We start from the raw sequence: 25,682 nt of genomic DNA, 5'->3' as shown, positions 1-25,682 counted from the left end.
CATGCACAGAACGAGCAGTATGGCTGGTGGCATTGTCATGCTGGAGGTTCATATCAGGATGAGCCTGCAGGAAGGGTACCACATGAGGGAGGAGGATGTATTTCCTGTAACGCATAGCGTGGAGAATGCCTGCAATGACAACAAGGTCAGTCCGATGATGCTGTGTCACACCGCCCCTGGACATGACTGACCCTCCACCTTCAAAACGATCCCACTCCAGAGTACAGGCCTCAGTGTAATGCTCATTCCTTCGACAATAAACGTGAATCCGATCATCACCCTTAGGTGAGAAAAACCGTGACTCATCAGTGAAGAGCACTTTTTGCCAGTCCTGTCTGGTCTAGCGGCGGTGGGTTTATGCCCATAGGCGAAGTTGTTGCCGGTGATGTCTGGTGAGGACCTGCCTTACAACAGGCCTACAAGCACTCAGTCCAGCCTCTCTCAGCCTATTGCGGACAGTCTGAGCACTGATGGAGGGATTGTGCGTTCCTGGTGTAACTCAGGCAGTTGTTGTTGCCATCCTGTACCTGTCCCACAGGTGTGATGTTGGGATGTTCTGATCCTGTGCAGGTGTTTTTATACATGGTCTGCCACTGCGAGGACGATCAGCTGTCCGCCCCATCTCCCTGTAGCTCTGTCTTAGGCGTCTCAAAGTACGGACATTGCAATTTATTGCCCTGGCCACATTTGCAGTCCTCATGCCTCCTTGCAGCATGCCTAAGGCACGTTCACGCAGATGAGCAGGGACCCTGGGCATCTTTCTTTTGGTGTTTTTCAAAGTCAGTAGAAATGCCTCTTTAGTGTCCTAAGTTTTCATAACTGTGACCTTAATTACCTACCATCTGTAAGCTGTTAGTGTCTTATCAACCGTTCCACAGGTGCATGTTCATTAATTGTTTATGGTTCATTGAACAAGCATGGGAATCAGTGTTTAAACCCTTTACAATGAAGATCTGTGACGTTATTTGGATTTTACGAATTATCTTTGAAAGACAGGGTCCTGAAAAAGGAGCGAAGTTCATTCATACATTTTTTTTGCTGAGTTTACCACATCCCCGTTTGATGTTGTAAATTATCACATCACATAACATAAAGGCCTTTATTCACAGGCACTTCATTTTCTGCTCCTGTGCTGACCAGTTGGTCCCTCAACTCAGATGGTAACTACCACGGATTCGTCCTTTAATGTAGGCCTAAGTGGTCGTCAATGAAAGACCATAGAGCTCGGTAGAGCTCACTCTTCCTAAAACCTGGAAATGAGTTACCTCTTGTTCGTTCAACCATCCCTATGGGGAAAATGAATGGGGAAAGAATAGGATTTTGGGATGAACGCCAAAAGTAAGTCCAAACCAGGCTGAGGAGATCTCCTATGTTTTGTTCTATTAGATAATATCAGTCAGTTAACATGACCTTTATGAATGATGAAGCCTTTATGTGCTTTTTCAAAATGACATAAATGCTTAAAATTCACAGAAATTTACTATAGCTGATGGCGATTATCTCATAGAACAAAACGTATAAGATCTCCTAAACCTGTTACCGCAGACCTTATTTTTCGCGTTGATCCAAAAACCCTACAAAAACATAATTAATTTCTCTATAGACCTTGTCCAACGAACCATGGCGGAGTTCGTGCCTACAAAAAGATGCCATTAGCCTAGCGGTTAACTGCTTCCCTGGGCACGGATGATGTTGATTAAGGCAGCACACCGCACCTCTCTGATTCAGAGGGGTTTGGTCAAATGTGGAACACTGAATGCAGTTGTGCAACTAACTAGGTATTCCCTTTTAGGATTTAAACATGTATTATATGTACACTTTGATTCTTGAAGAATATAGCTTATAAATTTCTCATGAGCTTAGTTCAACTGTTTATATTGGTGGCAAATCTGATGACCGAATGGTAAAGAACATCTCGTCGCTCGAGAGCTCCCTTACCTGCCGAACTATAAATTATGTCTCTGTAATCTAGCATGGGTAGGATGGTCATCTGAATCAGGGTTAGTTTGGCAGTTGGGGTGAAAGAGGAGCGATTACGATAGAGGAAACCAAGTCTAGATTTAACTTTAGCCTGTAGCTTTGATATGTGCTGAGAGAAGGACAGTGTACCATCTAGCCATACTCCCAACTACTTGTATGAGGTGACTACCTCAATCTCTAAACCCTCAGAGGTAATAATCACACCTGTGGGGAGAGGGGCATTCTTCTTACCAAACCACATAACCTTTGTTTTGGAGGTGTTCAGAACAAGGTCAAGGGTAGCTTGTTGGAAAGCTTTGTTGTAAAAGCATTTAAAACAAAATCTGGGGAGGGGCCAGCTGAGTATAAGACTATCATCTGCATATAAATGGATGAGAGAGCTTCCTACTGCCTGAGCTATAGGAAGTCCCATTGCTTTAGGACTTGGTCAGGTGGTTTAAGCATGTCCTAGTTTAGGTCACCTTGCAGGACAAATTCAGACTTAGTGTAAGGGGCCAGGAGAGAGCTTAGGGCAGGTAGGGTACAGGTGGGTGCTGATGGAGGACGATAGCACCCAGCAACAGTCAAATATCTATTTGAAATTTTAATATTTAAAACCAGCAAATCAAATTGTTTGGGGACAGACTTGGTGGAGACAACCAAGCACTGAAGGTGATCCTTGGTAAAGATTGCCACTCCCCAACCTTTGGAAGATATGTCTTGCTAAAAAAGGTTATAACAAGAAAAGGTTAACATCAGTTTTCAAAACACTCTTCCTTATCCACGTCGCAGTAATGATCATATATCATATATGCATAGTCAATTTAACTATACATTAATGTACATACTACCCAAATTGGGCCGACCAATAAGTGCTCCCGCACATTGAACTAAAATAAATATTTCAGATATCTGCATCTGAAATAAATAGTGCTTCACCTTGAAAGAGTACAGTCTCCGCTCAACTGATAACTGCTAATGTGTGTTGGTGTACTGTAGATGAAAGTGAATCTTGGCTTGTGTTGACTTCTCGGTCATTTTCCATGATCATGTTAACGATTGCTGGATCCGACGTAGAGAGGGAGGGGCTTATAAAACGGAGAATTGCGTCGCTTACTTCACCAGTTTGTTTCCAAATTTCAACCATCGCCTCGAATTACTTTGACGCCTCTACTATTTTCTTGTTGGGAAAAGGTAAATAGTACGCCTATTTAATCCATATATTGTTTTGTTTAACGTTGTAGCCTATAGTTATTATGAAATTAAATTTTTAAAAAGAAGGTACGAGAGATAAATAGAGGTTCGTTTTGAGAATGCGCAATCGACACGTTGAACTAAGATTGAAGTCTAATATAATAACCTTCTGTCTTTACGGTTACTTAGTAGTAATGGAATTTAGCTACATACTGTACAACAAATCAAATTTGGCTACAACAATAGTTCACTTCGTATCCTCTGCCCCGGTGTGTTTTGTTGTGTGGTTGGTGGTTCACTGCTGTGGCGAGCAATGGATGTCGCAGTCTTGTAAAGTAAACTTTCAGTCAAAATGCTATAAGGCTTCTCACGTAGTAATCGTTCCAATATCCATTGTTTTCCCCCATTGTTATGTTATGTGTTAATAATTAATAGCAGGCCTACATAGCTAATGCAGATCATTAGATGTGAATTGAACTAATCTGAAACAGGAAAGCAAAAAAACAATATTTTTATGAACCTGTCACCCACTATTAGAACCAACTTTATTTTTATGAACCATAGCCTACATTACAGACCATTCTGGATGCTAATCGAGCACAAAACAGGAGATTTTTCATGTTGCCTAATGAAATCCAATGAGATTACATTTACCCCAGATTTGAACGCATATAGTGTTGCGCACTAAACTCTTGAAACAAATGTGGTTTTATGGTGTAATGTTAATCTGATGCGGAAAAAGGCCTTTCACTGTCAGCAAGCCTGTGATTCTCAACTGTTGATCAGACATCACACCCTTGTGAATTTATGAGTAATATTTTACTGGACAGTTTCTTTATGTTCTTATGTGTGTTGACTCACTTTTGCCTTCGGTGACAATTAAAATGTTCCCCCACACATCAGCTGATTCCTTACATTGACACTCTTTAAAAAATGTTTTTACATCAACTGATTACCGGCCTACCCGTCAATATTTTCCTTTTTCCTATTCGTACATATTCTCAGCATACCATGCCAGTTTTCTGTCACCATTGACACAATAAAATGTGAGCCGAGCTAAACACACTAGGCCTAGATGATGCAGCAACAAGCGATAACCTGAAGTGATAACCTGAAATGATATCACACTATTTGTAATAAAGTTATTTAATGTCTCTGGTTCAAATGGATTTTTCTTTTGTGTTGATCCAGGGACTTGATACGGACTAACCATGGGTGTCGAGGGGGGAATGAAATGTGTGAAGTACCTACTCTTCTTTTTCAACTTCATCTTCTGGGTGAGTAATGCAGATGGAAGTTTGGAATCAAGACTGGCTAGGATGTGCTGCTTCTGTCCTGTGACGTCTGTTAAGTGTTAACTTGTGGCTCTAATACAGCTCAGCATCTGGATTGATTGTGAAATGCCTCTGACACTTGGTTAACAATCACATGAGTAATTCAGGGAGTTGAGTTCCTCAAACTGCTGCAGAACAATTCCATGGTTACGTAATTACGCTGAGATCAGATTTGTCAATGAAAAATGTATACCAAACAAAACCACTGGATTTCAGAGTTTAACAAACCAAAGAACTCTATGCACTTGGACTACTTTTAATAATTTCCACTGAACATTTTTACAAAAACACATTTACAGGAAGAACTGTACAGATACCAAATCTTTGTAACCAAATAAAACTGAGGGAGATTTGACTAATTCTGAAAGTTGTTGGGGCCATCAACTATCAACTTTCAGATGAGACTGAATTCAGATGACGATTAATATTGACTGCTATTGATGTAAGATATTACTAGGTCTTTCAGAGTTTATTCAGAAAATAACAGCTCTATAAATATTATTTTGTGGTGCATGACTCTCTAGTTAATTACATTTTACATGATTAGCTCAATCAGGTAATATTAATTATGGACAAATTATTTGATAGAATAGCATGTCATATAATTTAATCCGGCATAGCCAAAGACACGACACAGTGGTTAGATTCACAACAAGTTAATCTTTAAACCTATGTAAAATATGTTTTGTTCTCTGAATTTTTGAGTATTTCTGTATTTGAATTTAGCGCTCTGCAATCTCACTGGATGTTGGCCAGATGGGACGCTAGCGTCCCACATACCCTAGAGAGGCTAATGATGGTGTTGGAGTCGTGTTTGGCCACGCAGTTGTGGTGAATGGAGTACAGGAGGGGACTAAGTGCACACCGCTGAGGGGCCCCAGTGTTAAGGATCAGCATGGCAGAAGTGTTGTTGCCTACCCATACCACCTGGGGCCGGCCCATCAGGAAGTCCAGGATCCAGTTGCAAAGGGAGGTGTTTAGTGATGAGCTATGTGGTGTAGTCAATGAACAGTATTCTCACATAGGTGTTCCTTATGTCCAGTGAGATTGCGTCATCTGTTGGGGCGGTATGCTTTTATCAGCCTTTCAGAACACTTCATGGCTACCAACGTAAGTGCTATGGGGCCGTAATAATTTAGGCAGTTTACATTTGCTTCCTTGGCCACAGGGATTATGGTGGTCTGCTTGAAACATGTAGATTTTACAGACTCTGTCAGGGAGAGGTTGAAAATGTCAGTGAAGACATTTGCCAGTTGGTCCGCGCATGCTTTGAGTACACGTCCTGGTAATCCGGCTTTGTGCTTGTTGATTTTTTTTTTTTTTTTTTTAAGGTCTTGCTCACATCGGCTATCGAGAGCGTTATCAGTCATCCACAACAGCTGATGCTCTCGTGCATGCTTTGGTGTTGCTTGTCACTGGACAGCTCACGTCTGGGTTTCCCTTTGTAGTCCGTAATAGTTTTCAAGCCCTGCCACATATGAAAAGGACTCAATTTAATACTGTCTTGACGCTTTGCTTGTTTGATGGTTTGTCTGAGGGCATAGTGGGATTTCTTATAAGTGTCCGGCTCCTTGAAAGTGGCAGCTTTTGCCTTAAGCTCGATGCAGGTGTTACCTGTAATCCATGGCTTCTGGTTGGAATATGTACGTACAGTCACTGTGGGGACGATGTCATTGATGCATTTATTGATGAAGTCGATGACTGAGGTGGTACTCAACCAACTCGATAAGGCCATAAGCAAACAAGAAAAGTGGCACTCCTATGCAGGCATACTTAAATCAGTTACCAGCATGTCACATGTGCAACCAGAGGGGGAAAAAACAACCATCTTTTCTTCACACATGCATACATACAAAGCTCTCCCCTGCAAATCGGACCATAATTCTATCCTCCTGATTCCTGCTTACAAGCGAAAACTAAAGTAGGAAGTACCAGTGACACTCAATACGTAAGTGGTCAGATGACGCAGATGCAACCGGACTGTTTTGCTAGCACAGACTGGAGTAAGTTGCGGAATTCATCCAATGGCGTTGAGGTACTCCTTATGGCCTTATCGAGTTGGTTGAGTGCGGTCTTAGTGCCAGCATCGGGCTGTGGTGGTAAATAGACGGCTACGAATAATATAGATGGTGTCGTCTACAGCTCACCATAATGTACTCTACCTCAGGCGAGCAATACCCTGAGACTTCTTTAATATTAGACATCGCGCACCAGCTGTTATTGACAAACCCCCACCCCTCGGTTTACCAGACGTAGCTTCTCTGTTCTGCCGGTGCATGGAAAATCCCGCCAGCTCTATATTATCTGTGTTGTCGTTCAGCAACGACTCGGTGAAACATAAGATATTACAGTTTTTAATGCCCCCTTGGTAGGATAATTGTAATACATTTTATTTTCCAATGATTGCTTGTTAGCCATTTAGAACGGGTGGGAGTTTACTCGCTCTCCTACGGATTCTTAGAAGGCAAATGATGGGGATTTGGACCTGTTCCCAGGAAGGCAGTATATCCTTCTCATTGGACTTGTTAAAGGAAAAAGCATATTCCAGTTTGTGTTGAGTAATCGCTGTTCTGATGTCCAGAGGTTATTTACGGTCATAAGAGACGGTAGCAGCAACATTATGTCCAAAATAAGTTGCAAAAAAACAACCAACAAAATAGTAGTTGGTTTGGAGCATGTAAAACGTCAGCCAACCTATTCGGCACCATCTTAAAACCAGCATATCAAGATCCGGATATGGACCTCTGCCAAGAGAAGCATATCTGGAATCAATATAGCTTAATCTATTGAATGTGCTGAGAACACATGCAATGTATTTGTCACCATGCAACATCCTATTTTCTCTCTTCATATCTCAGGATATTGAACAAGTCCATATCCTGCCATAGGAAATGGCCATGTGTGATATTGGGAGTAATATCATGTGTGTAAAGGGGGTGTGGTGGTGGGGAGGAGGAGAGAGAATCAGAGGCTAAAAGTGGAATTTGAGTCTTGTGACCATTTCAGTGTTATGACAATATCATGTGACTTGTTCACTGATACAAAGCGTTCGTGTGAAAAGTTAAGATCGCTGGTCTAATCCCTTACTGTGTAGATTTCCAGACTAATTCTGGGTCTTCTCTCTTCTTGAGAGAAGGCATGTACATAGTCAATGGTAGGCTTCGACGGGGCCTCCTATGGTAGGTACACCTATAGCTCACCTACTTTATCACTGACCTCAACACAGTCTCTTAGGGGTGTCAGTGGACTGACTGAAATGAATGCTCTATCAGAACATAGCAAAATCACACTACTACTTGAACAGAGCTCTGCTCAATCATGCAGCATCAATGCCAAATTAACTGAATAATATTAAGAAATGCTATAGATGGAAGGAAAGTAATGTGGAAAACTACCAAACAACATTCAATCCATTCAAGACAATTTCCTGAGCAATATATTTCACTGTAATAGGGAAGGTAGAAACTTGGCAGTAGAAAACCTAAACAGTATATTTGACCTCTCAGCTTCCCTATCAAATCTAAAAATCTCAAATAGAAAACTGAAGAAAATTAACAATGATGAAGAATGGAAAAACCTAAGAAGGCAATTGAGAAACCTATCCAACCAAAAACGGGGAGACAGAACCTGAGCCTACTTCTTAACTATGGTCAATCACTAAAACAATGCAGAAATACAGTACGGAAAAGAAGAAACAGCACGTCAAATCAGCTCAATATAATTGAAGAATTCATAGACTCTAACCACTTCTGGGAAAATTGGAAAACATTTATCTATCCAAAATGGAAGTGTATGGATAAACCACTTCTCCAATCTTTGTGGCTCTATAACCAAAGAACAGCAAAAACATATACATGATCAAATACAAATCTTAGAATCAACTACAGTTGAAGTCAGAAGTTTACATACACCTTTGCCAAATACTTTTAACTTTATGGCTGCAGGGGCAGTCGAGGTTGTATGTATTCACCAGGGTCCCCAATGAAATCCCCTTGAGATATGAATGTTGCACTGCCTAGGGGTTCCACTAGATGTCAACCATCAATATAAATTATAATGAGGCTTCTATGTTGTTGTGGGAGTGAATGAGAGCAGAATATATCAGATGTCCATCAAGCAGCCATTTTGTGATTGCATTTTTTCCTCATGGTAGTCACTTGCGTTCCATTGCGCACGGAGACAAGAAGGAATACTCCGGTTGGAACTTTATTAAAGCTATATGTTAACATCCTAATGATTGATTCTGTACTTAGTTTGAAATGTTTCTTTGACCGGTAATATCACTTTTTGAAGTTTTTGTCCGATATAATGCTGAACAGAAGAAGGTATTTGGACATAAATAACGGACATTTTCGAACAAAACAAACATTTTATTGTGGACCTGGGATTCCTGGAGTGCTTTCTGATGTAGATCATCAAAGTTAAGGGAATATTTAATATGTAATTTCTTGTTCATGTTAACGCCATCTTTGCGGCTGTGGTGTTTTTACTTTTGAGCGCGGTCTCAGATTATTGCATGCGTTTTTTTGAAATCTGACACAGCGGTTGCATTAAGGAGAGGTATATCTATAATTCCATGTGTATAACTATATTATCATCTACATTTATGATGAGTATTTCTGTTGAATGATGTGGCTATGCAAAATTACTTGATGTTTTTGGAACTAGTGAATCTAACGTGCCAATGTAAACTCAGATTGTTTGATAAAGTTCATATTTATATAAAACAAAGTCCTATGAGTGTCATCTGATGAAGAGAGAATTAATCACTAACATTGAATTATCTTTATTTCTGTTTTTTTGTGAATGCTATATTTTGCTGGAAAATGGCTGTGGTTTGGTGGAGACCTAACATGATCGTTTGTAGTGCTTTCGCTGAAAAGCACATTTGAAATCGGACACTTTGGTGGGATTAACAACGAGAATAGCTTTAAAATTATATAAAACACATGTATGTTTTAGGAATTGTAATTATGAGATTTCTGTGGTTTGAATTTGGTGCCCTCTATTTTCATTGGAAGTTGTCATATCGATCCCGGTATCGGGATTGCAGCCATAACAGGTTAACTTCTTATGGCTGGGGGGCAGTATTGAGTAGCTTGGATGAATAAGTTGCCCAAACTATAAAACGGTCTGCTCCCCAGTCTCAGTTGCGAATATATGCATATTATTATTGGATAGAAAACACTAAAGTTTACAAAACTGTCAAAATATTGTCTGTGTATAACAGAACTTATATTGCAGGTGAAACCCTGAGGAAAGTCAAAACAGGAAGTGGCTTCTATTTTGAAAACTCGATGTTCCATAGCCGCCTTCGCTCCATTTAAAGGGATATCAACCAGATTCCTTTTCCTATCGCTTCCTCAAGGTGTCAGTCTTTAGACAGTTTCAGGCTTCTATTTTGAAAAATGAGCGAGAAAGATAACATTGCGTCATTGTATGGCCGGGTGCCTGCAGCCTTTTGTATGCGTAACAGAGTTTGGGCAGCCATGGCCATTCCCTCTCCGACTGAAAAAGACAGTTGCGGTTGATATATTATCGATTATATATTTTAAAAACAACATGGGGATTGATTATTAAAAATGTGGACATTACGGATACATACAATTTGGAATTTGTCTGTGTTGTCGTGACCGCTCTTTCCTGTGGATTTCTGAACACAACGCGCCAAACAAAGAGGTATTTTGGATATAAAAATAATATCTTTGGAACAAAAGGAACATTTGTGTAACTGGGAGTCTCGTGAGTGAAAACATCCAAAGATCAAAGGTAAACGATTAATTTGATTGCTTTTCTAATTTGTGACCAAGCTACTTGATGCTAGGTGTACATAATGTTTTGTCGAGCGATCGATAAATTTACAGAAACACTTGGATTGTTTTCGCTGTAAAGCATCCTTTCAAAATCTGACACGACAGGTGGATTAACAAAAGGCTAAGCTGTGTTTTGCTCTATTGCGCTTGTGATTTCATGAATATAAATATTTTTAGTAATATTATTTGAATGTGGCGCTACGCAATTCAGCGGTTGTTGATGACAATTATCCCGTTAACGGGATGGTAGCCATAAGAAGTTAACAGACTTTCCAAAACTATAGTTTAAGGACATCTACTTCGTGCATGACACAAGTAATTTTCCCAACAATTGTTTACAGACAGATTATTTCACTGTATCACAATTCCAGTGGGTCAGAAGTTTACATACACCGAGTTGACTGTGCCTATAAACCGCTTGGAAAATTCCAGAAAATTATGTCATGGCTTCAGAAGCTTCTGATAAATGATGCCAATTAGCCTGATTATTGGAGGTGTACCTGTGGATGTATTTCAAGGACTACCTTCAAACTCCGTGCCTCTTTGCTTGATATCATTGGAAATTCAAAAGAAAATCAACCAAGACCTCAAATCTTTTTTGACGTAGACTGCCACAAAAAAAGTAGACCTCCACAAGTCTCGTTCATCCTTGGGAGCAATTTCCAAACGCCTGAAGGTACCACGTTCATTTGTACAAACAATAGTACGCAAATTTAAACACCATGAGACCACGCAGACGTTATACCGCTCAGTAAGGAGAAACATTGTCACCTAGAGATGAACGTACTTTGGTGCGAAAGGTGCAACTCAACCCCAGAACAACAGCAAAAGACCTTGTGAAGATGCTGGAGGAAACAGGTACAAAAGTATCTATATCCACAGTAAAACGAGTCCTATATCGACAACCTGAAAGGCCGCTCAGCAAGGATGAAGCCTCTGTTCCAAAACCGCCATAAAAAAGCCAGACTACAGTTTGCAACTACAATGGGGATAAAGACTGTACTTTTTGGAGAAATGTCCTCTGGTCTGATGAAACAAAAATTGAACTGTTTGGCCATAATGACCATTGTTATGTTTGGAGGAAAAAGGGGGAGGCTTGCAAGCCAAAGAACACCATCCCAACCGTGAAGCACGTGGGTGGCAGCATCATGTTGTGGGGGTGCTTTGCTGCAGGAGGGACTAACATACTGGTGCACTTCACAGAATTGATGGCATCATGAGGAAGATAAATTGTGTGGATATATTGAAGCAACATCTCAAGACATCAGTCAGGATGTTAAAGCTTGGTCGCAAATGGGTCTTCCAAATGGACAATGACCCCAAGCATACTTCCTAAGTTGTGGCAAAATGGCTTAAGGACAACAAAGTCAAGGTATTGGAGTGGCCATCACAAAGCCCTGACCTCAACCCTATAGAAAATCTGAGCAAGGAGGCCTACAAACCTGACTCAGTTACACCAGCTCGGTCAGGAGGAATGGGCCAAAATTCCCCAACTTATTATGGGAAGCTTGTGGAAGGCTACCTGAAACATTTGACCCAAGTTAAACAATTTTAAAGGCAATGATACCAAATACTATTTGAGTGCATGTAAACTTCTGACCTACTGGGAATGTGATTTAAAGAAATAAAATAACTCTTAATATTCTGACATTTCACATCTTAAAATAAAAGTGGGGATCCTAACTGACCTAAGACAGGGAATGTTTACTAGGATTAAATGTCAGGAATTGTGAAAAACTGGAGTTTAAGAAATGTGTGGAGTGGTTGAAACACTTCGGTTGGTGTCATTAAAACTAGTTTATGTAAACTTCTGATTTCAACTGTATTAGGCTCCCGGAACCCACTGGATTCTGCAATTACATTGAATGAACTACAGGACAAAATGCAAACCCTCCAATCCAAAAATGCCTATGGTGTTGACTGTCTATTTTATCATTCAATATATATGGGTGGGTGTTAAGTTGCATCCTTGTCTCACCCCCTGTCCCTATGGGAAAAAATTGTTATGACAATTTTAACCGCATACTTGTTTGTGGGCTCCCAAGTGGCACAGAGGTCTAAGGCACTCCATTTCAGTTCTAGAGACATCACTACAGACCATGGTTTGATTCCAGGCTGTATCACAACCGGCTGTGATTGGGAATATATCTCAATGAATTGGCGAGGGACCTAGAACAGTCTGCAGCACCCGTCCTTACCGTACTAGAATCTGAAGTCAAATGTCTACTATTTGCTAATGATCCTGTCTCCAACCAAGGACGGTGTACAGCAGCACCTAGATCTTCTGTGCAGATCTTGTCAGACCTGGGCATTGACAGTAAACCTCAGTAAGACAAAAACAGCAGTGTTCCAAAAAAGGTCCAGTTGCCAGGACCACGAATACCAATTACATCTAGACACCATTGTCCTAAGAGCACACAAACTATACATACCTCAGCCTAAACATCAGCGCCACAGCTACCTTCCACCAAGCTGTGAGGAATCTGAGAGACAATGCAAGAAGGGGCTTCTATGCCATCAAAAGAAACATAACATTTGACATACCGTTTTAGAATCTGGCTAAAAATACTTGAATCAGTTATGGAACCCATTGCCCTTTATGGTTGAGGTCTGGGGTCTGCTCATCAAATTCACAAAAATGGGACAAACACCAAATTGAGACTTAAATTTTCAGCAAAAATATCCTCCCCGTATAATGTAGAACACCAAATAATGCATTCAGCGCAGAATTAGGCCGATACCCGCTAATGAGTAAAAATTCAGAAAAAAACAGATGAATTCTACAATCACCTAAACAAAAGCGATTCCCAAACCTTCCATAACCACAGAGAAATTAACCTGGAGAAGAGCCCCCTAAGCAAGCTGGTCCTGGGGCTCTGTTCACAAACAGAGCCCCAGGACAGCAACACAATTAGACCCAACCAAATCATGAGAACCGAAAGGTAATTACTTGAGACATTGGAAAGAATTTACAAAAAAACAGCGCAAACTAGAATGCTATTTGGCCCTAAACAGAGTACACAGTGGCAGAATGCCTGACCACTGTGACTGACCCAAAATTGAGAATCTTTGTGTACAGACTCTGTGAGCATAGCCTTGTTATTGAGAGAGGCTGCTGGAGACAGACCTGGCTCTCAAGGGAAGACAGCCTATGTGCACACTGCCCACAAAATGAGGTGGAAATTGAGTTGCACTTCCTAAAATCCTGCCAAATGTATGACCATATTCGAGAAACACACTTCCTCAGATTACACAGACCTACAAAGAATTTGAAAACAACTCCAGCTCAAATAACCTCTCATATCTATTGGGTGAAATACCACAGTGTGCAATCACAGCAGGATGTGACCTGTTGCCACAAGAAAAGGGCAACCGGTGAAGAACAAACACCATTGTAAATACAACCTATATTTGTTTACTATTTGCACATCATTACAACACTGTATATAGATAGACATTACATTTTAATTGTCTTTTATTCTTTTGGAACTTTTGTGAGTAATGTTTACTGTAAAACAAATGTTACCTATTTCACTTGCTTTAACAATGTAAACATATGTTTCCCATGCCAAGAGAGCCCCTTAAATTGAGAGGGAGATTTCCCTCCTTCTTTTGGGGTGTTTTAATAGCACACAGTTCATTTGATTTTATTTTTACATGATAATCTTAGTGAGTGATGTGTTATATTTAAAAAAATATATATATTAAAAAAAAAATTGTATTGACATTTAGTTTCATGGCCTCTCTCCTGTGTTATCATGTTTGTCTGTGTACCTACCTCCACTATATAGAAACCAGGCAGCGAATAATCCTAATCATAACCCATGTCAAGTATTTACATTGGTCCTTTCATCATTGGTAACCCCAAAGTGGGGGCTGGATGTACCTAGATTAAAATATATATATATATATATATATAGCAATGACTTCACAGAACTGACCTGCCATTGTGGGAAGAAGTAGATTTTGTTGGGTTCTTCCTCCTGTATCTTGAATCACAACTTTAATTAATGATTATCTATAATGGTAGCATCCACGATTGTAACTCAAATTACACAACATTATTCAACATTCAGTTCCTATTGAGCAAAGCACAATCTGAAAAACAAACTGGAAATGCATCCAACAAGTTTGTAGAGTCACAAGCTTGATGTAGTCATTGCATGCTAGGAATATGGGACCAAATACTAAGGTTGACTTTGAATTTGTCTAAATACTCTTCAAATGGGGGGAGGACTAAGTACTAATTTTCAAATGACTACCATCTCTTTTCAAGTAAAGATGCAGCAAATGTGACTACATGGTTACCTCAAAGTATTTCTTGTTTGTGTCCTGGATCCATATTAGTTCATTTGAATGCTAATTTAGGACCCAGTAACCTGACTGGTTCCAGCATTCCTGAGTGACAAGGGGTTACTAGAAGTTGCTCTGGGTCTGAATGCTACTCTGAACTAATTTGTTTCCATATTTCCGTCGCCGACAGATGGCCGCCTCGCTTCGCGTTCCTAGGAAACTATGCAGTTTTTTAAATTTTTTTTACGTGTTGTTTCTTACATTAGTACCCCAGGTCATCTTAGGTTTCATTACATACAGTCGAGAAGAACTACTGTATATAAGATCAGCGTCAACTCACCATCAGTACGACCAAGAATATGTTTTTCGCGACGCGGATCCTGTGTTCTGCCTTACAAACAGGACAACGGAATGGATCGCATGCAGCGACCCAATAAAACGACTCCGAAAAAGAGGGAAACGTGGCGGTCTTCTGGTCAGACTACGGAGACGGGCACATCGTGCCCCACTTCCTAGCATTCTTCTTGCCAATGTCCAGTCTCTTGACAACAAGGTTGATGAAATCCGAGCATGGGTAGCATTCCAGAGGGACATCAGAGACTGTAACGTTCTGTGCTTCACGGAATCATGGCTCACTGGAGAGACTCTATCCGAAGCGGTGCAGCCAACGGGTTTCTCCACGCATCGCGCCGACAGAAACAAACACCTTTCTGGTAAGAAGAGAGGTGGGGGTGTATGCTTTATGGCTAACGAGGCATGGTGCGATGAAAGATACATACAGGAACTCAAATCCTTCTGTTCACCTGATTTAGAATTCCTCACAATCAAATGTAGACCGCATTATCTACCAAGAGAATAATCTTCGATTGTAATCACAGCCGTATATATCCTCCCCCAAGCAGACGCATCGATGGCTCTGAACGAACTTTATTTAACTCTGCAAACTGGAAACCATTTATCCGGAGGCTGCATTCATCGTTGTTGGGGATTTTAACAAGGCTAATCTGAAAACAAGACTCCCTAAATTTTATCAGCATATCGATTGCGCAACCAGGGGCGGAAAAACCTTGGATCACTGTTACTCTAACTTCCGCGACGCATATAAGGCCCTGCCCCGCCCCCCTTTCGGAAAAGCTGACCACGACTCCATTTTGCTGATACCTGCCTACAGACAAAAGCTAATAAAAGAAGCTCCCACGCTGAGGTCTGTCCAACGCTGGTCCGACCAAGCTGACTCCACACTCCAAGACTGCTTCCATCACGTGGACTGGGACATGTTTCGTATTGCGTCAGATAACAACATTGAATACGCTGATTCGGTGTGCGAGTTCATTAGAACGTGTGTTGAAGATGTCGTTCCCATAGCAATGATTAAAACATTCCCTAACCAGAAACCTTGGATTGATGGCAGCATTCGCGTGAAACTGAAAGCGCGAACCACTGCCTTCAATCAGGGCAAGGTGTCTGGTAACATGACTGAATACAAACAATGCAGCTATTCCCTCCGTAAGGCTATCAAACAAGCTAAGCGTCAGTACAGAGACAAAGTAGAATCCCAATTCAACGGCAAAGACACGAGGCATGTGGCAGGGTCTACAGTCAATCACGGACTACAGGAAGAAATCCAGCCCAGTCACGGACCAGGATGTCTTGCTCCCAGGCAGACTAAATAACTTTTTTGCCCGCTTTGAGTACAATACAGTGCCACTGACACTGCCTGCAACGGAAAAATGCGGTCTCTCCTTCACTGCAGCCGAGGTGAGTAAAACATTTAAACGTGTTAACCCTCGCAAGGCTGCAGGCCCAGACGGCATCCCCAGCCGCGCCCTCGAGCATGCGCAGACCAGCTGGCTGGTGTGTTTACGGACATATTCAATCAATCCCTATACCAGTCTGCTGTTCCCACATGCTTCAAGAGGGCCACCATTGTTCCTGTTCCCAAGAAAGCTATGGTAACTGAGCTAAACAACTACCGCCCCGTAGCACTCACTTCCGTCATCATGAAGTGCTTTGAGAGACTAGTCAAGGACCATATCACCTCCACCCTACCTGACACCCTAGACCCACTCCAATTTGCTTACCGCTCAAATAGGTCCACAGACGATGCAATCTCAACCACACTGCACACTGCCCTAACCCATCTGGACAAGAGGAATACCTATGTGAGAATGCTGTTCATCGACTACAGCTCGGCATTCAACACCATAGTACCCTCCAAGCTCGTCATCAAGCTCGAGACCCTGGGTCTCGACCCCGCCCTGTGCAACTGGGTACTGGACTTCCTGACGGGCCGCCCCAGGTGGTGAGGGTAGGTAACATCTCCTCCCCGCTGATCCTCAACACTGGGGCCCCACAAGGGTGCGTTCTGAGCCCTCTCCTGTACTCCCTGTTCACCCACGACTGCGTGGCCACGCACGCCTCCAACTCAGTCATCAAGTTTGCGGACGACACAACAGTGGTAGGCTTGATTACCAACAACGACGAGACGGCCTACAGGGAGGAGGTGAGGGCCCTCGGAGTGTGGTGTCAGGAAAATAACCTCACACTCAACGTCAACAAAACTAAGGAGATGATTGTGGACTTTAGGAAACAGCAGAGGGAACACCCCCCTATCCACATCGATGGAACAGTAGTTGAGAGAGTAGCAAGTTTTAAGTTCCTCGGCATACACATCACAGACAAACTGAATTGGTCCACTCACACAGACAGCATCGTGAAGAAGGCGCAGCAGCCCCTCTTCAACCTCAGGAGGCTGAAAAAATTCGGCTTGTCACCAAAAGCACTCACAAACTTCTACAGATGCACAATCGAGAGCATCCTGGCGGGCTGTATCACCGCCTGGTACGGCAACTGCTCCGCCCTCAACCGTAAGGCTCTCCAGAGGGTAGTGAGGTCTGCACAACGCATCACCGGGGGCAAACTACCTGCCCTCCAGGACACCTACACCACCCGATGTTACAGGAAGGCCATAAAGATCATCAAGGACATCAACCACCCGAGCCACTGCCTGTTCACCCCGCTATCATCCAGAAGGTCAGTACAGGTGCATCAAAGCTGGGACCGAGAGACTGGAAAAACAGCTTCTATCAAGGCCATCAGACTGTTAAACAGCCACCACTAACATTGAGTGACTGCTGCCAACACACTGACTCAACTCCAGCCACTTCAATAATGGGAATTGATGGGAAAGGATGTAAATATATCACTAGCCACTTTAAACAATGCTACCTTATATAATGTTACTTACCCTACATTATTCATCTCATATGTATACGTATATACTGTACTCTATATCATCTGCATCCTTATGTAATACATGTATCACTAGCCACTTTAACTATGCCACTTTGTTTACATACTCATCTCATATGTATATACTGTACTCGATACCATCTACTGTATCTTGCCTATGCTGCTCTGTACCATCACTCTTTCATATATCCTTATGTACATATTCTTTATCCCCTTACACTGTGTATAAGACAGTAGTTTAGGAATTGTTAGTTAGATTACTTGTTGGTTATTACTGCATTGTCGGAACTAGAAGCACAAGCATTTCGCTACACTCGCATTAACATCTGCTAACCATGTGTATGTGACAAATAAAAAATTTGATTTTTTTTCATTACAGGACCTGAAACATCTTTTGATTGAGACTGGGTTAAGCCAGGATCTGATGTACATTAGTCTTAAATACACTTTAGTACTTTCTTGCCATTTTAAAATGATGGCCTCTTACAATAACAAATGTATAATGCAGTTGTACAGATTATGAAATTGTCTTCACATGCTTTGGTTTAGACTAGGATCCTATTCACATACATATTTCAAAACGTTTGAATATCTGTTATGTTGTAGAAAACCGTGCGTGAAGATGTAAATTTGTGACTTCTAATCATGTACTCCATCTCTGTTTCTTTCTCTCCAGCTGTGTGGTCTGACTCTAATAGTTCTGGGAGTCTTGGTTCAGATGGCTGTCCACAACACCGTAGTGATCAATAATGTCTCATCCTCGTCAGCCCCCATTGTCCTCATTGTGGTGGGGGTCGTTGTCTTCTTCATCGCCTTTTTCGGCTGCTGTGGAGCCTGGAAGGAGAGCTACTGCATGGTCACCATGGTATGTTCACGTATAACATGACACGCATGATAGAACCTCTATGCAGTAGAACTGCTGCATAGTGGTCACCATAATAGAACCTCTATGCAGTAGAACTGCTGCATAGTGGTCACCATGATAGAACCTCTATGCAGTAGAACTGCTGCATGGTCACCATGGTATGTTCACGTATAACATGACACCCATGATAGAACCTCTATGCAGTAGAACTGCTGCATAGTGGTCACCATAATAGAACCTCGATGCAGTAGAACTGCTGCATAGTGGTCACCATGATAGAACCTCTATGCAGTAGAACTGCTGCATAGTGGTCACCATGATAGAACCTCGATGCAGTAGAACTGCTGCATAGTGGCCACCATGATAGAACCTCTATGCAGTAGAACTGCTGCATAGTGGCCACCATGATAGAACCTCGATGCAGTAGAACTGCTGCATACTGGCCACCATGATAGAACCTCTATGCAGTAGAACTGCTGCATACTGGCCACCATGATAGAACCTCTATGCAGTAGAACTGCTGCATAGTGGTCACCATGATATTCCAAACAAAATGTGTTGTATACACGTTTGATCTTGTGTCCACAGGGCTGTGGCAGTCATTCAATTATGTCGGGTGGTGATTTATCAAGCGAATAACTGCCGGTCTCACAGTAATTGACTATTAATTAACATAAACACATTTAGCATCTCCTGCAGGCCATAGGAACATCTAATTTTTTTTAAGTTTAATAAATCCATGTAATATAGCCTACACCTTCACAATAAATCCATTTATTTCAGACTGGTCTAAAGAAACTTTATATGAAGAAAATGTAGTCTATTTCAGAAGAACAGAATAGCGTACTCTGATTTGTCCTTATGTTAGGCCCTGATCTGGCTATGTCATTTGGCTGTGGGCTACACTAGTTAATTTAGCAGATGAGATTTGCTTATAATTCTGTGGCATTTTATAGTATGAAGAATATAATTGAACATAGCTGAATAAGATAGGAAGCATACTTTCTCCAAACGATTTGAGGGGTTAACAAAGCGACAGGTCCTCATATGCTTAATTTAGAGATTTATTTAACTTTAGTTGTGATAAAAACGCCGGGCTATATGTTTTAGATTTTCAAATCATTGTCAGGCTGCATGATGTGACTGATTTGAAAAAAAGGTGTACATGAAAAGTACATGATGTGGACACCCCTTCAAACTAGTGGATTCTGCTACTTCAGCCACACCCGTTGCTGACAGGTGTAAAAAAAATTGGGCACAGTCATGCAATCTCCATAGACTAACATTGGCAGTGGAATGGCCCTACTCAAGAGTTCATTGATTTTTGAATGTGACACCTTTTTATAGGACGCCACCTTTCCAACAAGTCAGTTTGTCAAATTTCTGCCCTGCAAGAGCTGCCCTGGCCAACTGTTAGTTCATGTCCTCGGTTACAGCTGTCCTCCGTTGCAACACTCACTACAGAGTTCCAAACTGCCTCTGGAAGCAATGTCAGCACAATAACTTGAGAGGGAGCTTCATTAAAAAAAATGGAAGCCATTTAATGTGTTTCCATGACCGAGCAGCTGCACACAAGCCTAAGATGACCATGCACAATGCCAAGCATCGGCTGGAGTGGTATAAAGCTCAAAGCCATTGGACTCTGGAGCAGTGGAATCGCGTTCTCTGGAGTGTTAAATCACACTTCACCATCTGGCAGTCCGACAGACAAATCTGGGTTTGGCGGAAGGCAAGAGAACACTACAATGCATAGTGCCAAATGTAAAATTGTGGAGGAGGAAAAATGGTCTGGGGCTGTTTCATGGTTGGGCTAGGCCCCTTAGTTCCAGTGAAGGGAAATCAATTCTGTGCTTCTAACTTTTTGCCAACAGTTCGGGGAATGCCCGTTCCTGTTTCAGCATGACAATACCCCCGTGCACAAAGAGATCCATACAGAAATGGTTTGTTGAGATTTAGTGTGGAATAATTTGACTGGCCTGAACAGAGCACTGACCTCAACACCATCGAACGAACACCTCTGGGATGAATTGGAACACCGACTGCAAGCCAGGCCTAATCGCTCAACATCCGTGCCCGACGCTCTTGTGGTTGAATGCTGCAGGGCCTTGCTTCCAATGTTCCAACATCTAGTGGAAAGGCTTACCAGATGAGTGGAGGATGTTATCGCAGCAAAGGGAGGACCAACTCCATTAATGCTCATGATGTTGGATTGTTCAAGAGCATGCGTCTACATACTTTTGGCCATGTAATTATTTGACAATAGCTCAATCTAAATCCTTATACATTTTTTTTGCTTATTTGTTTAAATCCTTTAATCTTCCAAAAATAGCTGTTTTTCATCTGTATATTTTTCTCCCAAGTTCTCTCTCCTTCTGGGTCTGATCATTATCACAGAGATTGGTGCGGCCATCGCTGGATATGTCTTCAGAGGCAATGTGAGGATACTCGTATTTCAGGCAGCTTTTTTTCTTTTTTTACATGTCTAATTATCTATACTGTAACGTATGTACAGTCTACACCTATCAACTTAATTTTGTAATTACACAAGTTAATCATGTTTTTCTTTATTTAGCTGACAGTCATTGTCCATGAGAGTCTCAATGACATGGTCACCAAATACAGCAACGGCACCGACGAATTCCAGAAGGCCCTGGATAACCTGCAGATTGATGTTGGTATCAACCATTTAAGTATTGGTAGATGCTAGATCTATATACTTTGAAACAAAAGAAACAATTGACATACACTAGCTAGTTTTCCATCCAATTGGAGATTGTCATTATGCAGATTTGAATATTCGCATGAAAACCAATGTACACACTTTTATACCAGAGATGTTTCCGTCAAATTGACTTGTTGCAGATAAAAGGCTTTGCATGAGGACGTAGTGCACATAAATACATTTTGCAGTTAAATTCCCCAAAATAAAAAGGTTAAATGGGTTTCCATCACATTTTCAACCCTACTGATATTTTCTTCACAATTTTTGTGCCCACTCTGGTATTGGCACCTGTGCTCTAGCCAACAGCTGGCATGTAGTGCGGTTATAGCCTACGTGAGATTATTACGCACAAGTGTTTTTGTTTGTCAAATGACAGCCAAGCATCGACGATCACCAGAATAAGACCCTCAATATTTATTGGAAAGGAGCATCAAGCTCATCACATTGCACATTCACCACCCTGTGAAGTTCATCATAACTTTATTTAATCTGTAGCTGAATAAACTGCATGCTTTCCCAACGAGTCATAGTTGGCGGACCACAAATGTCATCGCATGACTCCAAGTTTACTTCGAATTGATGGTTATATAAATATTTCCGCATTAAAGCATTTCCACTGACATTTCATGCTAATACATTTTACCGTTTTGTCGACGTTTGGAAAGTTTACCGACGTTTCCATCAGGACTGTCATTACATTTTTTTTGTTGAGGCAACGTACTTTACTCACAAAGTTGGATGGAAACCTACTTACTGACACTTGTGACGCCACCTTCAGGGGAGTTGCAACATATTATTTGCAAATCTAGACATTTTACTGCACTCGATCCTGCATTTTACATTTGTCGTAATGTGAAGAGTTTGCATTCTGTGTGTCTTAATTTATTTGCTTAATTTGGCACCTCGTGTAACATGACTATCTTGTTAGTGTGTCTATTATGCCACGATGTTTATCTTGTCTTTATCTTCTGACATTGAGGAATATCCTGGCCTGATCCGGTCTGTTTCCCCCGTTGAACTTACTAACCTTACTACCTAATTTTGCTGTTGTCTCTTCCTCTATCTGGCTTTCCCTGTATACCTTTCATGTTCAAACTCATTCTCAACCTTCTTGCTGTTCATCCAGCTGAAATGCTGTGGAGTGATCAACGCCACAGATTGGAGAGGAAACTTTGGGCCTGGCACAAACTCTGTGCCAGACTCCTGCTGTGTCAATGACACCGCTGGCTGTGGTCAGGGGTCCATGGAGGATTCAAGTAAGGTGCACCAGATGGTAAGGTTCAACCCAGTGGTTGATTTGTTTTTTTTTGCGTGAAATGAAAACACCAATTCATCCAAGCAAAAAGACCTCCCGAACAGTATTGGAGTCGGGAATGACATTTCTCTGATTTGCTATCTAGGGGTGTCAGACTGTTGTGGAGGAGCTGTTGAAGAAGAACATCATGTGGGTCATTGTAGCGGCACTGGTGATCGCTTTCCTGCAGGTAGGAACAAACACAAAGCATATACATTTGCACACACAAATCCTGGGCTCAGAAGACACATAGATTGTAGATGCTAGTTCAACACACAGTGCCTTCGGAACATATTCAGACCCCATGACCTTTTCAACATTTTGTTAGGGTACAGCCTTATTCCTCAATCTACACACAATACCCCATAATGACAAAGCAAAAACATATATTTTTTATGTTTTTAATATATAGCAAATACAAAACTGATCACGTTTACATAAGTATTTAGACCCTTTACTCAGTACTTTGTTGAAGCACCTTTGGCAGTGATTAGTCTTGGGTGTGACTCTACAAGCTTGGCACACCTGTATTTGGGCAGTTTCTCCCATTCTTCTTAAGCTCTGTCAGGTTGGATGGGGAGTGTTGCTGCACAACTATTTTCTTGTCTCTAGTAGATGTTTGATTGGGTTCAAGTGCGTGCTCTGGCTGGGCCACTCAAGGACATTCAGAGACTTGTCCCAAAGCCACTTCTACGTTTTGGCTGTGTGCTTAGGGTCGTTGTCCTGTTAGAAGGTGACCCTTTGGCCCAAGTCTGCTCTGGAGCAGGTTTTCATCAAGGATCTCTCTGTACTTTGCTCTGTTCATCTTTCCCTCGATCCTGACCAGTCTCCCAGTCCCTGCTGCTGAAAAACATCCCCACAGCATGATCCACCACCATGCTTCACCGTAGGGATGGAGCCAGGTTTCCTCCAGACGTGACGCTTGGCATTCAGGCCAAGGAGTTCAATCTTGGTTTCATTAGACCAGAATCTTGTTTCTCATGGTCTGAGTTTTTAGGTGCCTTTTGGCAAACTTCAAGTGGGCTGTCATGTGCCTTTTCAGTGAGAGGGGCCAGACGGAAGAGACTCCTATCATAAAGACTTGATTGGTGGAGTGCTGCAGAGATGGTTGTCCTTCTGGTAGGTTCTCCCATCTCCACAGAAGAACTCAAAAAGCTCTGTCAGTGACCATCGGGTTCTTGGTCACCTCCCTGACCAAGGCCTTTCTCCTCCGATTGCTCAGTTTGGCCGGGCGGCCAGCTCTAGGAAGAGTTGGTGGTTCCAAACTTCTTCCATTTAAGAATGATGGATGCCACTGTTCTTGGGACCCATGCTGCAGAATTATGTTGGTACCCGTCTACAGATCTGTGCCTCGGCACAAACCAGTCTCTGAACGCTATGGACAATTCCAAGGCTGCAACACATAGCTGGGGATCCATAATAAATATAATCAAGTTGTAAAAACATCTCAAAGTTTATCAATGGAAACAGGATGCAATTTTGAGTTTCATAGCAAAGGGTCTGAATACTTATGTAAATATGGTATGTTTTTTGTTTTGAGTAAATTTGCAAAAATTTCTATACCGGTTTTAACTTTGTCATTCTGGTGTATTGTCGATTGCTGAGGAAATGGTTATATTTAATTCATTTTCGAATAAGGCTGTAATGTAACAAAGTGGGAAAAGTCAAGGTGTCTGAATACTTTCTGATGGCACTTTATTTATTTAATATATATTATACTATGTTTTCTAACTTTTTTTGTGTGTGTTTTCAGATCATGGGCATCATATTCGCCTGTATGTTGATGAGGGGCATTCGCAGTGGCTACGAAGTCATGTGATCATTCTGCCAATGAGGGGAGTGGCTCAGTCCGCTGCTCTCTTGTCAAATTATGTTCCAATATTTGTGACTGAGAGTAACATCTATCAGTTCTTTACAAATTTCTTATTCTCAATGTAAACACATAACAGGTGACTTTGCATTGAGGCCAAAATGTAACCTGCCAAGAATATAAATGTTGAGTCATTTTGAGAAAATTATGTATTTAAATAGAGCAGCATTCTGAAATTGGAGTTTGTACTTGTTTTTGTTGACTCACATTTTTAACCTTGATTTTTATCAACATTTTTCTACTCGATACTTTTTTTTCTGATAAATACATTCTAGTCTAATGTTCTTGCTGATTCACATTAAAGATTTCAGTTAATGTTTCACCTTTGTTGATTGACTCCGATGCTCTCTAGTGTTGTCCAAGTGGAACATTCTTTGTGGCTCCTCACTGAATCTACACTAAACAAAAATAAACGCAACATGTAAAGTGTTTTCATGAGCTGAAATAAAAGATCCCAGTAATGTTCCATTGGCACAAAAAGCTATTTTCTCAATGTTGTGCATACATTTGTTTACATCCCTGTTGGTGAGCATTTCTCCTTTCACAAAATAATCAATTCAACTGACAGGTGTGGCATTTCAAGAAGCTGATAAAACCGCATGATCATTACATGTGTGTGCACCTTGTGCTGGAGACCATAAGGCCACTTTAAAATGTGCAGTTTTGTCACACCACAATGCCAGAGATGCCTCAAGTTGAGGGAGTGTGCAATTGGCATGCTGACTGCAGGAATGTCTACCAGAGCTGTTGCAGGAGTTTAATGTTAATTTCTCAACCATAAGCTGCCTCAATGTCATTTTAGAGACTGGCAGTACGTACAACCAACTTCACAACCATGTGTAACCATGCCAGCCCAGAACCTCCACATTGGGCTTCACCTGCGGGATCATCTGAGACCAGCCACTAGGACAGCTGATAAAACTGTAGGTTTGTACAGCCCAATAATTTTTGCACAAACTGTCTCAGGAAGTTCATCTGTGTGCTCCTCTTCCTCAACAGGGTCTTGACCCACGCTGGAGAAATGTGATCTTCAGATTCCCGGTTTCAACTGTACCGGGCAAATTGCAGACAATGTGTATGGTGTGT

The 25,682-nt window shown here is 41.6% G+C and overlaps 1 protein-coding gene across 1 annotated transcript; it reads left to right on the top strand.

Moving 5' to 3' along the window:
- Positions 1 to 3,043: 3,043 nt before the first annotated feature.
- LOC135504170 (CD63 antigen-like) lies at positions 3,044 to 24,916 on the top strand. Its single transcript, XM_064922509.1, has 8 exons — positions 3,044 to 3,153; positions 4,345 to 4,430; positions 18,522 to 18,710; positions 21,071 to 21,145; positions 21,283 to 21,381; positions 22,559 to 22,705; positions 22,833 to 22,916; positions 24,480 to 24,916. The coding sequence occupies exons 2-8, from the start codon at positions 4,365 to 4,367 to the stop codon at positions 24,543 to 24,545; spliced, it is 726 nt and encodes a 241-aa protein (XP_064778581.1). The 5' UTR covers positions 3,044 to 3,153; positions 4,345 to 4,364; the 3' UTR covers positions 24,546 to 24,916.
- The last annotated feature ends 766 nt before the right edge of the window (positions 24,917 to 25,682 follow it).

Source organism: Oncorhynchus masou, chromosome 18 (genome assembly GCF_036934945.1).
Source record: "Oncorhynchus masou masou isolate Uvic2021 chromosome 18, UVic_Omas_1.1, whole genome shotgun sequence".
In the NCBI taxonomy this organism is placed as follows: domain Eukaryota; kingdom Metazoa; phylum Chordata; class Actinopteri; order Salmoniformes; family Salmonidae; genus Oncorhynchus; species Oncorhynchus masou.
The sequence above is the reverse complement of the archived record's forward strand: the minus strand, read 5'-3'. Positions and strand labels throughout refer to the sequence as shown.